Genomic DNA, 20,384 nt, shown 5'->3' with positions numbered 1-20,384 from the left:
CTCTTGCAAAAGGGAGTGAGCACACGTCCTCCTACTCCGCCATCTTGATTTTTTCTCCCCTCTCCTTTTTAACTTTGGTTGGACTGAGATTCTGATCTGTAAATCCTCTTAGTTCTGCATTTGTAGAAGCCAAACCAACATTTTTTGCCATCATGTCAAATTGTATTCAATTTAAAATTCTGTAAAGCCATTAAAAAACAAACAAAAAATAAAAATAGAAAAAAAACTTCATCTTCAATAATTCTTTAAAAGGACATCCGCTGCTGGGCTGCAGAGAATGAGGCGTCCGCTCAGGGCTGTCCTTCGAGCCTGGGGCACGTCTACGGGCGCCGCTGCTCCAATGGCACCCGCGCTTGGCGATGGCCGAGTCTTCGGGCAGACTCACTCGCGGGGCAGGGTGGGCGATCTGCGGCCTGCCCAGGAGAGGCCCTGGAGTTTGAGGCCCCGGGACGCTGACCGCGCGAGCGCCCTCGCACCTGCCCCAAGAGGAAGGGTCAGGGCGCGCCCTGCGTTCTGGCCAGCGCCGGCGGCTGCAGCCGAGATCGCTGGCGGCTTTGTCCGCCCTCGCCCGGCCCGACTGTGGCACCCCCTCCAAGTTATTTTTAAGAATTGTCATCACAGTGAATTATTCTCATGTTTTTTTAAAACCCTACCTGAGCTTTTTCTGTTTCAAATTCCTCAGCATAGCCTGTACCGCCTACATTATCGTTATCTGGCTTTCTCTATGTTCCTTGAATTTGTCAAATTCATTCCAACATCATGGTCTTTGCACTGGCTTCTCTTTTCTTTCCCCAATTTTTTGCATGGCTGGCGCTCTTTTGTCATTGAAGTCTCCTGTTGAGAGAGGCCTCTCCTGCTCTCCCTGTTTTGTTATTTTATTGTTAGCAGTTAGCATAATAAACACACTGTTCTGTATATTGCCTTTTTCACTTAATATATCTCTTTGAGATTTGAGATTGTTCCATGTTAGCCTCTCATGAGCTTCCTAATTTCTTTCTTTTAATATTTAAAGCATTCCATTGAATGAATGTCCCATAATTTATTTAACCAGTCTTATATTGATGGACATTTAGGTTGTTTAAATCTTTTCTTTTACACACAGCACTGCAGTTATTGATCTCGTACACGTACCATTTTTCACATGGCAAAGTAAATTGGTAGAATAAATCTCTAAAAGTGAGTGTACAAGATTAAAGCCTGTGTGAATTTGTAATTTGTTACCTGTTGCTCACTTTTATAATTAGTGCTTTAAATGTCCTCTTTTAATACTTTCATCTGAGAATTAGCATTTATCTTATCCTTTTCCAAAAGATGAAAAGTGGCTTACCTTAAAATTACAATATGTGTGTTGAAGCTATGTTAGTTCTAATTGGCCCATTGTGTTGAGTTTCTTGTTTAGTATCAGATCCCCATCTTCCTTCCCTTATCAGCACTCTCCCCACTCCTGGCAGTTTTATCCAGGCACGTGATTACTCAGGTAGGGATGACATGTCTCAGTTTTCCTGTGTGGCTGTTTTGTGACTGAATGTGTGTAAAAGTGGTGCATGCAACTTCTGGATTGTCTCCTTGAAAACAAAGCCACTTGTCTGGGACTTTCTTTCTCTTTATGTGGGTTGAAATGGAGAGTAGCACTGACCCAGCTTAAACTGTGCAGGTGAGGATAACAACCTAGGGGTGGTGGAGCAACCGATGGAAGGAACCTGGATCTCTGGATGACCTTAGGGAGCAGAGTGGCCTGTCAGCTTCTCCTGCTTTCTTCTGGGCTGTAAGATGAGCGAGAAATAAACTCTTATCTTATTTGAGCTGATGTATATTTAATCTTTTTGAAAGAGCCTAGACTGTACCCTGATACAGAATGTAACATGAGAAAGAATAGACAAGAGAAAACTGGAGTTATCCAAATGTATATTGTAGGTCCTGGGTGTTGCTGACTTAGTTGGATTTGGCTGACTCAGTGTATTAGGAGTAGAAAAAGCAAAGTATTTTGAGTATATTACTCTGTCTGGATGGTTGGCTCTATGAAGATACTTTGGTGGCCTTACAGGATGATTATAATTTTACCACTGTTGAAATCCATAAAATACTTTTTGTGTTTATTCATCTTCAGTCATGCTAGTTTGTGTATATGTTTTACTTTTTTCTCAATACTGACTAGCTATCATGTCTATTCAATTTATTACCTATAGTTTTCTTCAGGTTCGATTAAAACAGACCAGGATGTTACTGTTTTCCCATGTTCTGATAGTTGGGTAAGGCAGTGGCTGTATTTGCTTAGTATTTTGCATTTCACTAAGTGCTTCTCTCTATCAGTTAAGATCAGTTTCAGCTGTAAATAACTGAAAACCCCAAATAACAGTGATTGGGAAAAAAAGACAGTTATTTTTCTCTTGTGGGAAAGTCTTAAGCAGGGAGTTCAGGATTCCATGTGGTGCTCCGTGTACTGATCCACAGTATGTAATGGGTTCTGGCTTTTCCTGTCATACTCTTCTTGTTTTTCCCACTGTTATGGCCTCAAACTCATGGTCAAAGATGCAGCATCTGTGTCCTAGGCAGCAAGACTGAAGAAGGGATGAATATGAGAGCAAAAGGCGCCTATATACTATCCCTTATGGATAATTTCTTGAAGTTGTTACAACACTTATGTAAGTATTTCATTTGCCAAAATTTGTCACATGGCCAGCTAGCAGCTGAAGAAACCAGAAAATGTATTGACTACATTTGGTAGCCACCTGTCTAGTGAAAAATTCCTTTACCATGGAAGAAATGGGGGGTTATAATAGTTTGAAATGGAGAACAAAATTCTATGAAATGAATAGAAATTTTGTGGGTGGAGTGGAGAATAAATATATATTTTTTTCTTTCTTTTTTTCCCCTTCATCAGGCTCTCTAGTTTATTTCTTGGGTAAGGATTTATTTGAAAACTGATTTAAAAATCGCATTAGTGTTCTATGTCTGCGTAACAAATATCCCCAAACTTAGTGGCTTAAAACTTTTATTTCATAGTTTTTGTGGGTTAGGAATGCACGTATGGCTTAGCTGTGTCATTTGGCCCTGGGTCACAGGCTGCAGTCATCTCAAGCCTTGACTAGAATGGATTCGCTTCTTCGCTCATTCAGTTCCTTGTTGGTTATTGGATTGAAGCGTCAAGCATCATGACCTGTTGGTCAGAGGCCTCTTTTGTTTCTTTGACATGTGGTTTCTCAGCAGAGCATCTCACAACATGTCAGCTTGCTTCACGAGAGCAAGCAAGTGAGAAGGCAAGAGAGAACATGCTAGCAAGATGAAAGTTAGAATTTTTGTAACTAATCATGGAAGTGACATCTCATCACTTTTGTTGTATTCTGTTCATTAGAAGGAAGTTACTAAGGCCAGCCCACACTCAAGGGGAAGAAATTATACCGGTGCATGAATACCAGGAAGCAGGGACCACTGAAACCACATCAGAAGCTGCTTAACACAAACATTATTTCAAAACTGAGGAAGAGTCCTTCACATATAGTAACTCTACCTCATCACATGTACTAGCTGTTGTGGTAAAGTAGATAATGTCTAAATGATCTTGGATTTTGATTTCAGTGTTTAGTTACTTGAACTGCTTACATTTTGATAGGATGCTAATAGACACAGCCTTCTTTCCTAAAATATGTAAGTCATTCAACTCATTGAATTTAATTAGAGAAATCGCTAATTACTCATTTAGTGTCAGTCTGCAATAGATAGAAGCTGTTTGAGGGCAGGGTCTGTGGATGCATCATGTATATTGCTGTACCCTTAACCTCTACCTAGCATAAAGCTGGAACAAATTAGTGTCTGTGTATGCTTATTGAATGAATGTGTGAAAATGGAGCTGGGAATTACAAGATACTGCTGAAAATGGAGACTTGTGTTGGGGCCATTTTTCTTATTAATTAGTTGTGTGATCCATGGTTAATTGGTTAATACCTTCATCTCCTCAGTCTTCTTTTTAAAATAAAGGATTTGGATAAAAATTCAAAATTCTTTCAAGTCCATGTCCAATTGATTCATAACTTTTGATTCAGTAATTCCAGTTAATGATTGTTTCTTGATTGCTTCTGTATAAAAAATGATCTTATACAGGAGTATTTGTCACAACATATGCCAGTAAAAATAACTAATTTTTATTGCATTATCAGCAGGGAATTATTTTAATCAATTACAGAGAACTATGCCTTTGCTAAAAATGAGGATGTAGATTTGTTCTTATGGCAAGTTATCTGTGATCTGTGAACTGCAAAAAAAAAATATATATATATATATATAAACTGAAAAAATTTATAAAACGGTATGTATAACAGCCAATTTTAGTTTAAAAATTTAAATGAAATGGATATGTGTTTGACTAGTCATACACATACACATAGGCATAGAAAAATTCCTGAAAGTATACAACAAAATACTTAACATTATTTTTTCTCCTGATAGATGGCATTAGCAGATTAAAAAAATTTTTTTTTGTCATTCTGTATTTATTTTTACTTGTGAAATGTGAAGTACCTTCACATTGTTGTGCAACCAAATACAGAACTCTTTTCATCTTACAAAACTGAAACTCCACCCATTAAACAACAACTGCCTATTCTCCCTTCCCTCTATACCCTGGCAACTACCATTCTGTTTTCTGTTTCTATGAATGTGACTACTCTACATACGTGATATAAGATACAGTATTTGCCTTTTTGTGATTGGCTTATTTCATTTAGCATAATGTCTTTAGGGTTCATTCATGTTTTAGCAAGTATAAGAATGTCTTCCTTTTTAAGGCTGAGTAATATTCCATTGTATGTGTAAACCACATTTGGTTTATCCATTTATGTGTCAATGGACACGAGTTGCTTCCACCTTTTGGCTATTGTGGATGCTGCTGCTGTGAACATGGGTGTCCAAATATCTCTTTGAGATCCTAATTTCAGTTCTTTTAGGCATATGTCTAGAAATGGAATTGCTGGATCATGTGGTAACTCTATTTTTAGTTTTTTAAGGAACTACCATACTGTTTTTCATAGCAGCCATATACTTTTACAAACCACCAACAATGCACCAGGGTTTCAATTCCCCACCCCTCACCTCCCCAGTACTCGTTTTCTGTTTTTTGTTGATGATAGCCATCCTAATGGGTTTGAGGTGGTGCCCTGTTATTTATCTTTGGTAAGTATTGCTATTAATTACTTTTTATATTGAGTAAACTAAAGATATTTCCATTTTGTAAAAATGGAATGAATTAACTTATTTTTTAGTGTTTATTTTTAATATTGCTTTCTATAACAGAAGGTACTGCCTTTATTTCAGATGCAGTAATACATTGTTGGGATGTTAAGATTGATAGGATAAATTAGAAACTTGATGCTGAAGGGTATTTTGAGGTTTTAGTAAAGCACTGTGAATATCATAGTAAACATCTTAATTATTTTTAAGCACTCAAAGTTGGAAACCCAAGACTTACCGGTCTTAGTATATGTTAACTGCTAACTTTTTGATGGAATATTTTTGCTCAGTTTTTATAGACTAATTAAACTTATGTTTACCAAATGTCGTTTTGAAAAGCAACCTGATTTGAGGTGTAATTTACTATAAAATTAATCTGTTTTAAGTGCACAATTCAATGATTTTTATTAAATGTACTGAGTTGTGCGGCTATCACCACAGTCCAGTTTAGAACATTTCTGTTGCCCCAGTAAGATCCCTTGTGGGCAGGACCTTTCTTGACGCTGTAGAATTTGTGGCAAAAGATTTCTTATAACAGGGCTGTATTTATTGCTTCTCTTAAATGAATACAGATGTCCTCTACCTATTGTATCCTCCTACACCAAATATATACAAATAGTCAGTGCATATTTTATTTAGGGGAGTGTATAATGACGCGCATGAAGTGTGTTTGAATTTGCACAACTTTTAGCAAAAGGAAAATCTTGCGTTGGAGAGAAAATTCTTTCATGTTTATTTTAGAGAGTCCCAATTAAACATTTTTCTGTTCGACTTTAGTTTTTGATCTTTTACAGCTGGTTTATTTTTAGCAGATCATAGTAGCAAAGATTGACAAGCCCTTTGAATTATTAGCTGCACATAAACATCAAAACCTTCCTAGGCAGGTCATGCTTATAGGTAATTAAAATGAAAAAGACCTAAATAGATAGAACAGTTTATCATTAATAGAGTAATAAATGCAGTTGTAGGCAAAATTGCTATTTTTCTTCTAACTCACCAGAGGGCACTCTTTTCTAGTTTATTACTTTTAACTCTGAACTTTTGACATATTATATTATACTCCGAAAAATTTAAGCCTTTTATTGGGATCCAGGTTTGGATTAATTGGAGACTAACAATTGTTTTCTTTTGCAACTTTTAGTCAATTGTTTTGTGACCTGTTTTATAATAATGTCGTTAAAAAGGGTTCTACAAATAAGCCAGTTTCAAATGCTTCAGGCGATAGTGTGTGTGGCATAAAATCTCTCTTCAGTTTCGTCTTTCTTTGTCTACCAGTTCTATAATGTCGCTTTTCTCTTTGTTCATGTTAAGGTTTCAGATCGGGTGGAGCGACGACTTCAGGAGATAGAAAGAGAGATGCGTACGGAAAGAGAGCTGGTGGAAAGACGGCAGGATCAACTGGGACTTATTTCTTTGCAGCTACAGGAGGTTTGTGAAAAATACCTTCTCTGAATGTAAATCTTGAGTTTAGGTGCTTATTTAGCTATTGTTAAAATGGTTATAGTTCCTTAGTTGTTGCCTGTGACAGTACAGTTCAGTCCATATGAGAAGTGCAGCATGTTGGATATAGTTCATTTTGTGAAGACAGCCCTACCTAGTTCAAACCCCACAGTCTACTGCTTACTGGCTGTGTGACCTTGGGCCAGTTCCTTAACTTCTCTAGGCCCATTTCCTCTGTGGAAAATGGAAATAATAATAGTATTTACTTAATCACATTGGTGCAGGGGTAAATCAGTTAATGTGGGTAAAGCACTTAACATAGTGTGTAGCATGTGCTCAATACGTGCTAACATGCTCAGCACATTAATTCAGATTAATTTTCTTTGGTGTGAATTAGCCTAGGGGTCAGCAAACTAACTTATGGGCTGAATCTGGCCCATTGCTGATTTTTGCAAATAAAGTTTTATTGAAACACAGCCACTCCCATTCATTTTCAGTTTGTCTGTGGGTGCTTTTGTGACACAATGGCAGAGCTGAGATGTTGTGAAAAAGACCGTATGGCCCACAAAGCTTAAAATTAGTATTGACTGACTGGCCCTTTATAAAAAAAGTTTGCAGATCCCTGGACTAGACTATCATCAAACCAGTTCAAAATGGAGGTTACTTAACACTTTAGGTAACATTTTTATCTTGAAATTTCAGACTTATGAAGAAGTTGAATAATTAGAACTAAAGATTTCTGTATATCCTTTACCTCGATTCCCCCAGTATTCGTATTTTAACAGACTTGCTTTATTATTTTATATATGTATCTCCATATATATGTATATCTAAAATTTTTTTTGAGCTAGTTGCTAATATGATGTAAATACTCTTAAATCTGAATTATATGGTATGTACATTCTCTTCTGTAATCACCGGAAATTAACATTGGATCAATACTATGATTTAACTTAGGGGTTTTATTCAAATTTTGCCACTTAAAAGTCCTTTTTTGGTCCAAGATACAATAAAGGGTTACATATAGCATTTGACCATCATGTCCCTTTAGTCTCCTTTAATCTGAAACAGTTTTTCAGTCTTTGTCATTCATGACCTTGACAATTTTGCAGAGTACTAGCCAGTTATTTTGTAGAATGTCTTTTGTTTTAGGTTTGTTGACTTTTTTTCCTTCATGACTAGATTAGGTTATAGACTTTTGGCAGGAAACCCAGAGAATTGTTGCATTTTTCCCAGGATATCATATCAGAGGCATGTAATGTTAATTTGTCCCATTACTGGTGAAAACTGAACATTGCTTAAGGTGTTGCTTGCCAGGTTTCTCTACTGTAAAGTTACTGTATTATGCCTTTTAAATTATTAGTTTTATGGGGAGGCTCTTTAAAACTTGAAAATAGCCTATTTTTCAACATATTTTCACCTGCAAATTTTAGCATCTATTGATGATTCTTTTGTGAAACAGTTACTGCTGTGATACTAAACTGTGATTTAAAAAATGTTCTGTCAATCCTTTTACATTTATTAATTGGATTCCTACTGTCAGGAAGGGCTTTTTCTTTTTCTTTATTCATTCATTCATTCATTCATTCATTATTGGTGTAGGTTTGTGAATTCTCATTTTATTATATTGGTAATGTTTTATAACTGTCATTATAGAAAACTTGTGAGTCCCTTTAAATGTTTCTTAGATATATAAAGTATAAAAAATTAGAAACAACAAGAAAGCCAAAAGATTTAAAAACAAAGGGAATGTTTTTTTCTTTTACAAAATGGTTTTTTCTAAAAGTGATGTTCTATAAATGCACTTATGTGTGCTTGAAGATCATTAACCCTTTTAAATTCACAGATTAAAAAAAATGTTAAGTATTAGGAGACGTGCCAATTGAAAATTAAGAACAAACATTGCAAACCTGAAATTATAATGTAAGCCCATAGAAAAATCTGCTTTTGTTTTCTAAAATTCCATTTTTCCTCCATTTCACAAAAGAAAGCATACCCTTGTTAGTTGGTAATTACTTTGAAGAGGATACTTTGTTGAATAATTAGATACAGCATGTGGGTAGCCTTTTTTTTTCAACCTTGATTTTTATACATTTGTTCTCAAAGCAAATTGCATCTGGTGAGCATAAGAATAGTACTGAAGAGACAATTGTTCTTTTTTGCGAGAGAAAATTAGAGAAATTTTCTCTGCTTATTTTCTACTCTCTTTGCAGAATGCACAAAATTACAAAGAAAGAGGGAGAGGAAGATTGCTTCCCACCCCTATTCTTGAGAAACCAGAGCCTGAATATTTGCATTGTAATTGTCAATTTGACTAAAAGCTTGAGCAGTGATTTGGAATTCCATCTCTGACAGTGTAATAGAGGATCACTATTGATAAGAAATGTTTAATTTCATATTTTGTCACTTTAATATAAGTGGTGACCTATACGCTTTTAATAGGTGGTTTTGGATTAAACAGTGCAGTGGAAACTGGAAAGGATTAATTTAGCTGGGATGCGTTTTCCTACTCCCAAGTTAAGTGGCTTAGACTGTTTTGGAAAGGTCATGTTTGAGAGAAAACACTTTGCTTTCTTTTCGATATTAAAAAATAGGTATGATATATCTATACTGTATGATAATAGCAATTTATGTATTTAGTTTCTGGCTGTGGTGAAAAATTGAATCTGTAGGTGAGTAAGTAGGCCTGGACTTTTAGCCACTATGTTCTCCTGCCTCCCTAAAATGTACAATTCAATGTTAGTGAAAATTATGACATTCAAAAGTTGTTAAAAGATAAGGAGTAGTGATTAAAAATTCCAGAATGTCAGAGATTTCTAGGTATAATGTTGTTTGTGTCATAGGGAGGCAGTCTGTGGTTTTGGCTAAAACCTGCTTCTTTTTAGTGATCTGATGAGGTTCTTAGGTCCTTGGAGCTTTATCTGTTCCCGTTTAATGAAGATCACAGTGTTAGTCTTTGGAAACTGGTTGAGGGAAAGCCACTCTCCTTTTCTTGTTTAGAGTTTTTAAGGAATTACTCACTCTTTTCTGTTTCTTGTTGTTTTTGTTTGTTTGTTTTGTTCCTCCTGGTCTAAGCAAAAGGGCTATGTACATACTCTGCAATCTACTTCCTTTGGTGAACCTCAGTTACTCATGTGCTGCTAATGGCCCATGAATGTCAGATTTTCTTAACTTGGTAAGGACCTTCCTTGGCCTTCAGACCTCATATATCACATTTTAAACACATTTTTTGTGTCTCATAGAGATCTCTCTAGAGAGATGAATATTTTATTGTGCAATAATATTCTTTTCATATAGCTTTAAGATATATATATATTTAATTGAAGTATAGTTGATTTACAATGTTGTGTTAGTTTCTGGTGTATAGCAAAGAGATCTAGTTATATATTTCAAGATTCTTTTCCATTATAGGTTATTACAAGATATTGAATATAGCTCCTTGTGCTATACAGTAGGACCTTGTTATTTATCTATTTTATGTATAGTACTGTGTAACTGTTAATCCCAAACTCCTTAATTTATCCCTCCCCCAACCTTTTCCTCTTTGGTAATCATAAGTTTGTTTTCTATGTCTGTGAGTCTATTTCTGTTTTGTAAATAAGTTCATTTGTATCATTTTTTTTTTTTAAGATTTCACATATAAGTGATATCATATGATATTTGTCTTCCTCTGACTTAGCTAACTTAATATGATAACCTCTGGTTCCATCCATGTTGCTGCAAATGGCATTATTTCATTCTTTTTCTATGGTTGAGTAATATTCCATTGTATATATGTACAACATCTTCTGTATCCATTCCTCTATCTGTGGACATTTGGGTTGCTTCCATGTTTTGGCTACTGTAAATAATGCTGCTCTGAACGTTGGGGTGCACGTATCTTTTCAATTAGAGTTTTCATCTTTTCCAGATATATGCCCAAGAATGGCATTGCTGGACCATATGGAAACTCTATTTTTAGTTTTTTAAGGAACGTTTATACTATTCTCCATAGTGGCTATACCAATTTACATTCCTACCAATAGTGTAGAAGGGTTCCTCTTTCTCTGCGTTCTCTCCAGAATATATTATTTGTAGATTTTTTAATGATAGCCGTTCTGACTGGTGTGAGGTGACACCTCATTGTAGTTTTATCTCTAATAATTAGTGATATTGAGCATCTTTTCATGTGTCGGTAGGTCATCTATGTCTTCTTTGGAGCAATGTTTATTTAGGTCATCTGCCCATTTTTTGATTGGGTTGTTTGTTCCTTTTTGATATTGAGCTGTATGAGCAGTTCGTAAATTTTGGAAATTAATCCCTTGTCGGTTGCATTGTTTGCAAGTATCTTCTCACATTCCATAGGTTGTCTTTTCATTTTGTTTATGGTTCCTTTTGTTGTGTAAAAGCTTTTAAGTTTAATTAGGTCCATTTGTTTATTTTTGCTTTTATTTCCATTACTCTAGGAGACGGATCCAAAAAAATATTGCTGCAATTTATGTCAGAGTGTTCTGCATATGTTTTCCAATAGGAGTTTTATAGTATCTGCTCTTACATTTAGGTCTTTAATCCACTTTGAGTTTATTTTTGTATATGGTGTTACAGAATGTTCTGATTTCATTCTTTTACAAGTAGCTGTCCAGTTTTCCCAGCACCACTCATATAGCTCTTTTAAATTTTGAATGGTTCAAAAAAACAAATAACCCAATCCACAAATGGCCAAAAGACCTAAATAGACATTTCTCCAAAGAAGACATAAAGATGGCCAACAAACACATGAAAAGCTGCTCAACATTGCTAATCATTAGAGAAATGCAAGTCAAAGCCACAATAAGGTATCACCTCACACCCATCAGAATGGCCATCATAAAAAAATCTAGGGACAATAAACGTTGGAGAGGGTGTGGAGAAAAGGGAACTCTCCTGCACTGTTGGTGGGAATGTAAGTTAGTACACTCACTATGGAAAATAGTATGGAGCTTCCTTAAAAAACTAAAAATGGAACTACCATATGATCCAGTAATCCCACTCCTGGGCATATACCCAGATAAAACCATAATCCAAAAAGAAACATGTACCATAATGTTTATTGCAGCACTATTTACAATAGCCAGGACATGGAAGCAACCTAAATGTCCATCAACAGATGAACGGATAAAGAAGATGTGGCACATATATACAATGGAATGTTACTTAGGCATAAAAAGGAATGAAATGGAGCTATGTGTAATGAGGTGGATAGACCTAGAGACTATCATACAGAGCGAAGTAAGCCAGAAAGAGAAAAACAAATACCGTATGCTAACTCATATATATGGAATCTAAAAAAATGGTCCTGGTGAACCCAGTGACAGGGCAAGAATAACGATGCAGATGCAGAGAATAGACTGGAGGACATGGGGCTGGGGAGGCAGGGTGCGAAGGGGAAGCTGGGACGAAGTGAGAGAGTAGTATAGACATATATACACTACCAACTGGAAAATAGATAGCTAGTCGGAAGTTGCTGTATAACAAAGGGAGATCAACTCGATGATGGGTGATGCCGTAGAGGGCCAAGACAGGGAGGGTGGTAGGGAGTTGCAGGAGGGAGGGGATATGGGGATGTATGTATAAATACAGCTGATTCACTTTGGTGTACCTCAAAAGCTGGTACAGGAGTATAAAGCAATTATATTCCAGTAAGGAGCTAAAAAAAAAATTTCACATGGTTCTCTAAACTTTTCCTAATTGCATTCAAATGTTGTTAAGCCTATAACTATCAGTCTTTTGTTGTTGAATAATTGTGCAAACAGTAAAGTGTTCAACATTAGGGTACATTTGTCATATTACAAATTCCTTTTGATCAGACATTTGATAGTAAGGTGACTTTGATTAGTTAAATTTAGTGGCATGAGGTAGGTATTTAGACTGTAAACCCAAATCAGAACTCTTTTGCAGGTGCAGAACTTAACATAAAATCTTACAAGGGTGAGTCAAAAATTATCCACACTCTGGCTATAGAATTTATTTTAATCAACTTTTAGAAAAGACAAATACATCATTTTTTGACATAATCTCCTTGCTTTTCAATACACTTTGTCCATCTGTCAACAAGCTTTTGTATTCCCTCATTAAAAAATGTTTTAGGCTGAGCTGTGAGCCACAAATGGACCGCTGTCTTTACTTCTTTATCAGAAGTGAATCTTTATCCTCACAGGGCTACTTTCAGGGGACCAAACAGGTGAAAGTCCGATGGAGCAAGATCAGGGCTATAGGGAGGATACTTTAACACCTCAAAATGAAGTTTTTGCCTAGTGTTGACAGTGTGGGTAGAAGTGTGTGGACATGCATTGTCATGCACGATCACAGTGCCCTTGGATAGCAGTCCTCTACATTTAATCCAAAGTTTTGGCTTCAGCAGAAACTTTTTGAAACCTAGGTCTGTCATGGATTATTTCACAGGCAGAGTCATGGCTGATTTGCAAATGATTTGCCACATAATCCACTGTCACTCATCTATTCCACACAATTATTTCATGTGTATGTTCAGTGTTGTCATCAGCTGTGGGTGTGGATGGACATCTGGCTCCTATGTTTTTTTTTTTTTTTTAAGAACTTTTATTGAGATACAATTGACATACAATAAACTGCATATATTTAAAGTGTACAATTTAATTTTTTTTCTTATTAGTAATGTATATATGGCAATCCCAATCTCCTAATTCACCCCCCGCCCCCCTGCCCCCCACACACACACTTTCCTCACTTGGTGTCCATATGTTTGTTCTCTACATCTGTGCTGGCTCCTTCTTGATGGTTAACACTTGTGTGACCTTCCTTGAACTTCTTCTTTTCTTTTTTTTAAAGGACTTTTATTGAGATATAATTGACATACAATAAACTGCATATATTTAAAGTGTACAATCTGATTTTTTTTTTTTTTTGTATTAGGAATGTAATATTGGCAATCCCAGTCTCCCAATTCATCCCACCCCCACTTCCTCCATTTTTCCCTCTTGGTGTCCGTATGTTTGTTCCCTACATCTTTGTGTCTGTTTCTGCCTTGCAAGCTAGTTGATCTGTACCATTTTTCTAAATTCTGCATATATGCATTAATATACTATATTTGTTTTTCTCTTTCTGACTTATTTCACTCTGTATGACAGTCTCTAGGTCCATCCATGTCTCTACAAATGTCCCAATTTCATTCCTTTTTATGGCTGAGTAATATTCCATTGTATATATGTTCCACATCTTCTTTATCCATTCATCTGTTGATGGGCATTTAGGTTACTTCCATGTCCTGGCTATTGTAAATAGTGCTGCAATGAACATTGGAGTGCATGTTTCTTTTTGGATTATGGTTTTATCTGGGTATATGCCCAGTAGTGGGATTGCTGGGTTTTTAGTTTTGCAAGGAACTTCCATACTGTTTTCCATAGTGGCTGTATCAATTTACATTCCCACCAGCAATGCAAGAGCATTCCTTTTTCTCCACACCTTCTCCAGCATTTACTATTTGTAGATTTTCTGATGATGCCCATTCTAACTGGTGTGAGGTGAGACCTTCCTCGAGCTTCTCTATCCATTTATACACACTTCTTTGCGACAAAACACTTTCTCTGTACTGCACACGAAGTCTTCGATAAATGATGGCACCAGGTACACCCTCAGACCACAGAAAGCAAATCACTGCACTCTGCTCTTCTTTTGTGCAAGCAACTAGTGGGCCATCCATTTTGTTCGCACTGCAGTTATAAATGAACTGATGTAACATGTTGACACCTGCACAGTAGTGACTAGGGAGACAGTAGCCTTGAATCGAAAGTGTTGATGAGACAGTGTGGCCAGCAGAAGTTTTAATGTAACTGGAGTGCGGATAATTTTTGACTTACCCTCGTAGATAAGGTTTCTAACTCTTGACTATGGCATCTTGGGAATTCCTGACTTGTTTTTTTTCCTAGCAGTTTCTTATAAATTGAATGTTATTTATTCATCATCAGTTGAATTACATAAAATGCAAAACATGAGATACATGCTGGGTGTATACTTGTGTATGTTTTTCAAAACATTTTGTAGCATATTAGAGTGCTAGTTCCCTGATCTTCCCCCACCAAGAATATTCCATGCTTGCATATAACCTAATGTGAATCAGATTCCTTAAGGCTTAAAAATGTTTCATGGAGAAACCCATGGGTCAGGAAGGGCATGGAATCTTAACAGAAGATAGTGAGGACTAAGTGAGGAATTCAGTGTAACGTGGGCGCTCAGCTCAGTGGTTTCCAGTCTGTGCTTGATAGAAAACCAGATTATGTGAGTCTCATCAATAAAATAAAGGCATATACAGAAAAATTAATAATTTTCTGCAGTATTTTCCTTCATCTTTTGGCATCTGTATCAATTGTGAAAAACCTAATGGACAAATAGCTATTCATTCCTTCCCAGAAATGTCATTGTGGCTCCAGAGATGCTGAGTAATATGGCTACTTCAACTAAGAAAAGCCTTGGGTACTGTTTATTAATGTATTTAGTTTGGACTCATTAAGGGAGCAGCTTCCACTGAAACCAAGAATGTTTTCGTAACGTCCTCTTAATAGCTTTACCATCTCCCTTGAGACTTCTGAGCCAGTTCAGAGGAGATCCTAGTCCCGCAAATGTTCTAACGTGGCCTCCTTAACCCTTTCTCCTGCTCTTCCTTTAGAGACTCCCATACTTGATTTGGAGATCTGGAGGCCTTTCTGAGGCTGCTAGATATTGGGACTCCCTTCACTTGCCTTTCCAAGTCTGAATTACAAAACTTTTGAAGGTATCCCCCACATTTTCACATATTTATTTCATAGTACGAGCTTCTATTCCCCATTGGTATAATTAGATACCTTTTATATAAGTGTCCATTAAATCATCCTCACATTGACCATCACAATAGCCTCCCTGGGCACTGAGAAAGACCAGTGGAATTTAAACGTCAATGAGAGTTTAAAAATAAAAAAACTTCTATGGAAAGCACAAAGAACGCTCAGAGGTTGCATATGATTTTCGCAGTCCTTGGAATATGAACTTTTGAATGCAATCCTTTGCCAGGCCTAGGTGACCAGGTGGAGTATAATAGGCAGAGAGTGACACAGGCAGGGTGACACACAGGGCTCCAGACTAACAAGGGGCTGAAAGCACTGAGTATCACACCAGGACAACCACACATGTACTACTCTGTAGAAGAGTATGTGTAGCAAGGGAAAATTCGAAAATGTGTGCTCTAGTGTTCATTTTTCAGGGGGCAAAACTGTGTGTGTAGGACAAATTTGGGCCTTATTTTGAGTCATGATTTTTATTCTTTTAATAAATCATAATCTCATTGACTCTGTTTCTCCTTGCTCTGCAAAGGTGGCTTTTTTTTCTCCTCACTGTTCAGTTTCTGGTAATATATGTTATATGAGGTGAGGTTTTTAGTCTCAGATTATTACTGTTAATTACCATTTCTTGATGTATTGTCTCTTTTAATTGTAGTTGTTTTGAGAATTTTTTATTTCTAGCGTTTAACACAGTATGCTCTTAATGAATATTTGTTGAATGCAGTAATAGAGACCATACTAATGCATTGTTTTGATCCAATGTTTAACCAGTTTTACTTCTCACATGATTGTTTTCTTTTAACATTTGTATTTAGCATAAAAATATTTGTTTATATTTGATTTAAATAAATGCATAAGTAAACGTGTTCATATCATAAATTCTCATACACTTTTTTTTTTTTTAAGTCAGCTTTATTTATTTTCTTGGTGCATTTTTTCCCTGTTTCTTCCCCTCTGTTCTCTTACCATCAGTCACTACCCCATTCCCTAAATAAAAAGAACTCGTGTAAACAACCTAGGATATATCCCTTTATAGTTTTCTTTGGGCTCTTAATTATCCTGGACAGATACATATACATATATAGACTATCCACACTTTTGCACATATAGGGTTGTTTTTTTTTTTTTTGGTATGTTTATATTTTAAGAAAATGGTATCACATTTTATATGTATTTCTGCATCTTGCTTTCTTCTCTCATCAATACCCTCTGGAAATTCCTCCAACTAGCTAATGTGGTTCCAACTTAACCTTTTATTACCATGGACAGATCTTTTATTATAATAGAGATTACCAGGTTATTTTTTCCAAATGATTCTAACTCTCCACGTTTCTGTCAGCAAAATAGCTGAGAATGGCCCTTTCCCCCACATTCCTACCATTAGCAGTGGTTATAATTCTTTTTAATTTTTGCCAAGCTGATGAGTATAAAGTGTTAACTTATTTTTATGTTTCTTTGCATTTCCTGTTAGTGAATTTGAGCCTCTTTTCAAATATTGCTGGCAGTTTTCATTTGTGCCTGTACAGATAGCCTGTTTATAAGTTTTACTCATTTAAAAATACTGTATTATTTGAGTTTTCTTCCAGGAATTTAACTTTTTTAATGGTAGGAGGAAGGAATCTTAAGTTATTTCCTGTGACTAAATGCCTCAGCATGCTTTTTGAATAATTTCTTCTTTTCCCTGTGGTTTAAATGCCACTTCTGTTATATAGAACTCTGAATTCTATATGCTTTGATCTGTTTGTCCCTGAACTGATAACATATTGTCTGCATTATTAGAGCTTTTATTATATTTTGGTAAACAATAATGAAAATCTGTTGTCATGTTCCATGAAAAATCCTGCTGGCATTTTGATTGTAATTGTACTAAATATGTAGATTAATTTGAAGAGAAGGTGTTTTCTAATGTTCTCCAGTAATGTTTTATAATTGTCTGTATAATGATCTTGTACATCTTAGACTTACTCCTTGGTACCTTATGGTTGTTTTTTTTTTTAAATTGTGGGTGGGATGTGTTCTTTTAGTACATTTCTAGTTGGTTATTTGTGGTATATAGGAGTGCATTTGTTTTTTAATAAATAAATAAATTTATTTATTTTTGGCTGCATTGGGTCTTTGTTGCTGCTCCTGGAGTTTCTCTAGTTGTGGTGTGCAGGCTTCTCAGTGCTGTGGTTTCTCTTATTGCGGAGCACGGGCTCTAGGTGCACAGGCTTCAGTAGTTGTGGCACGAGGGCTCAGCAGTTGTGGTTCACAGGCTCGGTAATTGTGGTGGATGGGCTTAGTTGCTCCACGGCATGTGGGATCTTCCCAGACCAGGGCTTGAACCCGTGTCCCCTGCATTGGCAGGCGGATTCTTTTTTTTTTTTTTTTTTTAATTTTATTGATTTATTATTTTTTGGGGGGTACACCAAGTTCAGTCATCTGTTTTTATGTGCAGGCGGATTCTTAACCACTGTGCCACCAGGGAAGTCCCATGCATTTGGTTTTACATGTGGCTCTTTCATCCAACAATTTTGTCTAATGATCTTATTCTTATAATTTGTTAGTAGTTTTACTGACATATTATCTACTGTGTAGCTAATCATATCGTTAGAAATTAAAGGCAATTTAATTTCTTTTCTTATAATTCTTTTTTTGTTGTGGTTTTATTGCACTGGCCAGAAACTCAAATGCAATGTTAAATATAAGCAAAGATAGCAAGAATCCTTGTTTTATTCCTGTATTTATAGAAATGCTTCTAAAGCGTTAACCTTATGGTATGGTGTTTGCTCCTGATTTTGAGTGCTGTCCTTTATCTGGTAAAGAACATTGCCTTCTACTTGTAGGTTGCCAAGAGCGGTCGATTTTTTAAAAAACCGTGAATGGGTTGTGAAATTTATTAAATATTCTTGCTGCTGTCTTTCTCTTTTGATATTTAAATGCATTTGCCTCTATCAGTAGATGCTGAGCTCTCCTTGCATTCCTGAGAACTTTTTTTGGCCATAATACATTACTTTTTTTATACATTGCTGAATTCATTTCCTCGTCTTTTCTTTAGTATGTTTATATTTATGTTTATGATTGAGGTCAATTATAAATTTCTCTGCATTACTCTTTTTGGTTTTGAAAGCATGGTTACATTAATCTCATAAAATGAATTAGATTCCTTCTTTTTCAGTTCCCTGGTTCTGTTTAAGAGAAAGATTGTCTATTTCTCAAATGTTTGTTAAAATTAAATCATGTAATCATTGGTACTGGTTATCTTTTTGGTGGCTGAGATTTTCAACTTCTTCAGTGTTTTTTGGTTTATATAACCTTTTTATTTTTTAGGTCAGTTTGGTAATTCTTTCTCATTTTGTAAGTTATCCATTTTATTGTGTTTTGATATTAATTTAAAGAAGCAATCATAGCTGTGCTGTATTATTTTTTCAATCTTGTTCTGAAGCTATATCCTTTCTCTTTAACGTTATTTAGTTATTCTTGTTCTCTTTTTATTAGTCTTACTAGACATGATTATTAGTTTTCATTTTGACTAGCTTTGTTTATTACTTCATCAAGTTCCACTTTTAACTCTATTACTTTTTTTTCCTTATTTCTCATTTTTAGGATTGTTGTTTTATTTTTCAGACTTGCAAGTTAAATAATTGATTGACTTGTCTGTTTTTTAAAATTAATACTGTAAATTTACGAGCAAATTACCCTATGTTTTGGGATGCTATTATTTTATGATAGTTTATTTCCAAATTTCATAATTTCTTTTATGATTTCGTCTCTAATTCCAGACTTAGGAGTGCTTTTTGGAATTTTCAAATATGTGTGTATGCTTTTTTTTTTTTTTTAACTCTTTTTTCTATTTATCTTTAAATTGTTTTCAAATTTGTTGAAACTTCCCATTTGGCCTAGTACCATTGTTGAATTTTTGGTATTTTATGAGTAAAAAAAATTAAACATTTTCTGGGTTTTTTTTTTTTTTTTATGTTTATATGTGACACTACAATTTTTTCTAAGAAATACATATTCTGGCCACAGTGATTTCCTCTCATTTTCTTATTGGAATATTTTTCTTCTGATTCTCAGCCTAACTTATCCTTTTTCACCCTTCAGGTTTAATTGCCACCTCTTCAGAGAGAACTTTCCTGCCCCCTTTTCTAAAATAGCCCTTTTCTGCCCCATTGTTCCTTATCCTGTCATATTACTTTATTTTTTAATAGTACTTTACATCACCTATAGTGCTGTGATTTATTTGTTTACTTATGTTATTGTATGTCTTCCCCTGTATGTAACATAACTACTTATTGTACTGAATAGTTCTTCCTCCATTGGCAGGGACTTCGTCCATCACACCTGTTTTGGGGGCATGTAGTAGTGTTTATCACACCACAGACGTTCTGTGAATAGTTGTTGAAAAATGAAGGCTGCTTTCAAATGTAAATCATCATTTAGCTGCATATAACATTCTTGGTTAAAAAAGAAAGTTTTCTTTCAAAGGTTTGTATACATTTTTATATTATTCTATGGCTCTTATTCTTAATGAAAAGAATACAAATCAACAAATTTTAACTTCTTTGAAGTTTAATATGTAGCAGTTTAAATGATTTAAACCAAATCCCATAAACATTCTTCAAGAATTCAATCACAATTAAGTTTTAAATATTTCAACTTTAGAAAAAAAATATTTTGGTATAGTAGGTTACTGTTTTTCAAATTATGTTGAAAATTTAGGACAGCTGGATTTCTGTTCTCTTTGTGTCTAACAGACAGTTAGAAAAAGAATTAGAACTGCATAGATACATGAAGTTTAAAAGTGAGACCTCTTGAAATAATTATGGATTTCTGAAACCATGTTAATTCAGCTGTGTGAATGTGGATAAACTGACACTTTATGGAATTGTTCCCACTACGGGTCAACAGCAGGTGCTGATTGACTTGCGTTTA

General features: G+C 35.4%; 1 protein-coding gene across 6 annotated transcripts in view; it reads left to right on the top strand.

Moving 5' to 3' along the window:
* The window catches only part of CEP128 (centrosomal protein 128), a 437,525-nt gene that overhangs the window by 62,493 nt on the left and 354,648 nt on the right, over positions 1 to 20,384 (top strand). For all 6 annotated transcript variants that reach the window (XR_009053322.1, XM_057733202.1, XM_057733203.1 and 3 more), the window contains one exon: positions 6,535 to 6,651. Coding sequence is in view for 5 of the 6 variants with exons in the window: in XM_057733202.1 (XP_057589185.1) it covers positions 6,535 to 6,651 (117 nt within the window). In the remaining variant the exon portion in view is untranslated. The remainder of the gene's footprint in view (positions 1 to 6,534; positions 6,652 to 20,384) is intronic.

Source organism: Hippopotamus amphibius, chromosome 4 (assembly GCF_030028045.1).
Source record: "Hippopotamus amphibius kiboko isolate mHipAmp2 chromosome 4, mHipAmp2.hap2, whole genome shotgun sequence".
NCBI lineage: Eukaryota > Metazoa > Chordata > Mammalia > Artiodactyla > Hippopotamidae > Hippopotamus > Hippopotamus amphibius.
This window is presented reverse-complemented; position numbering and strand designations above follow the sequence as displayed.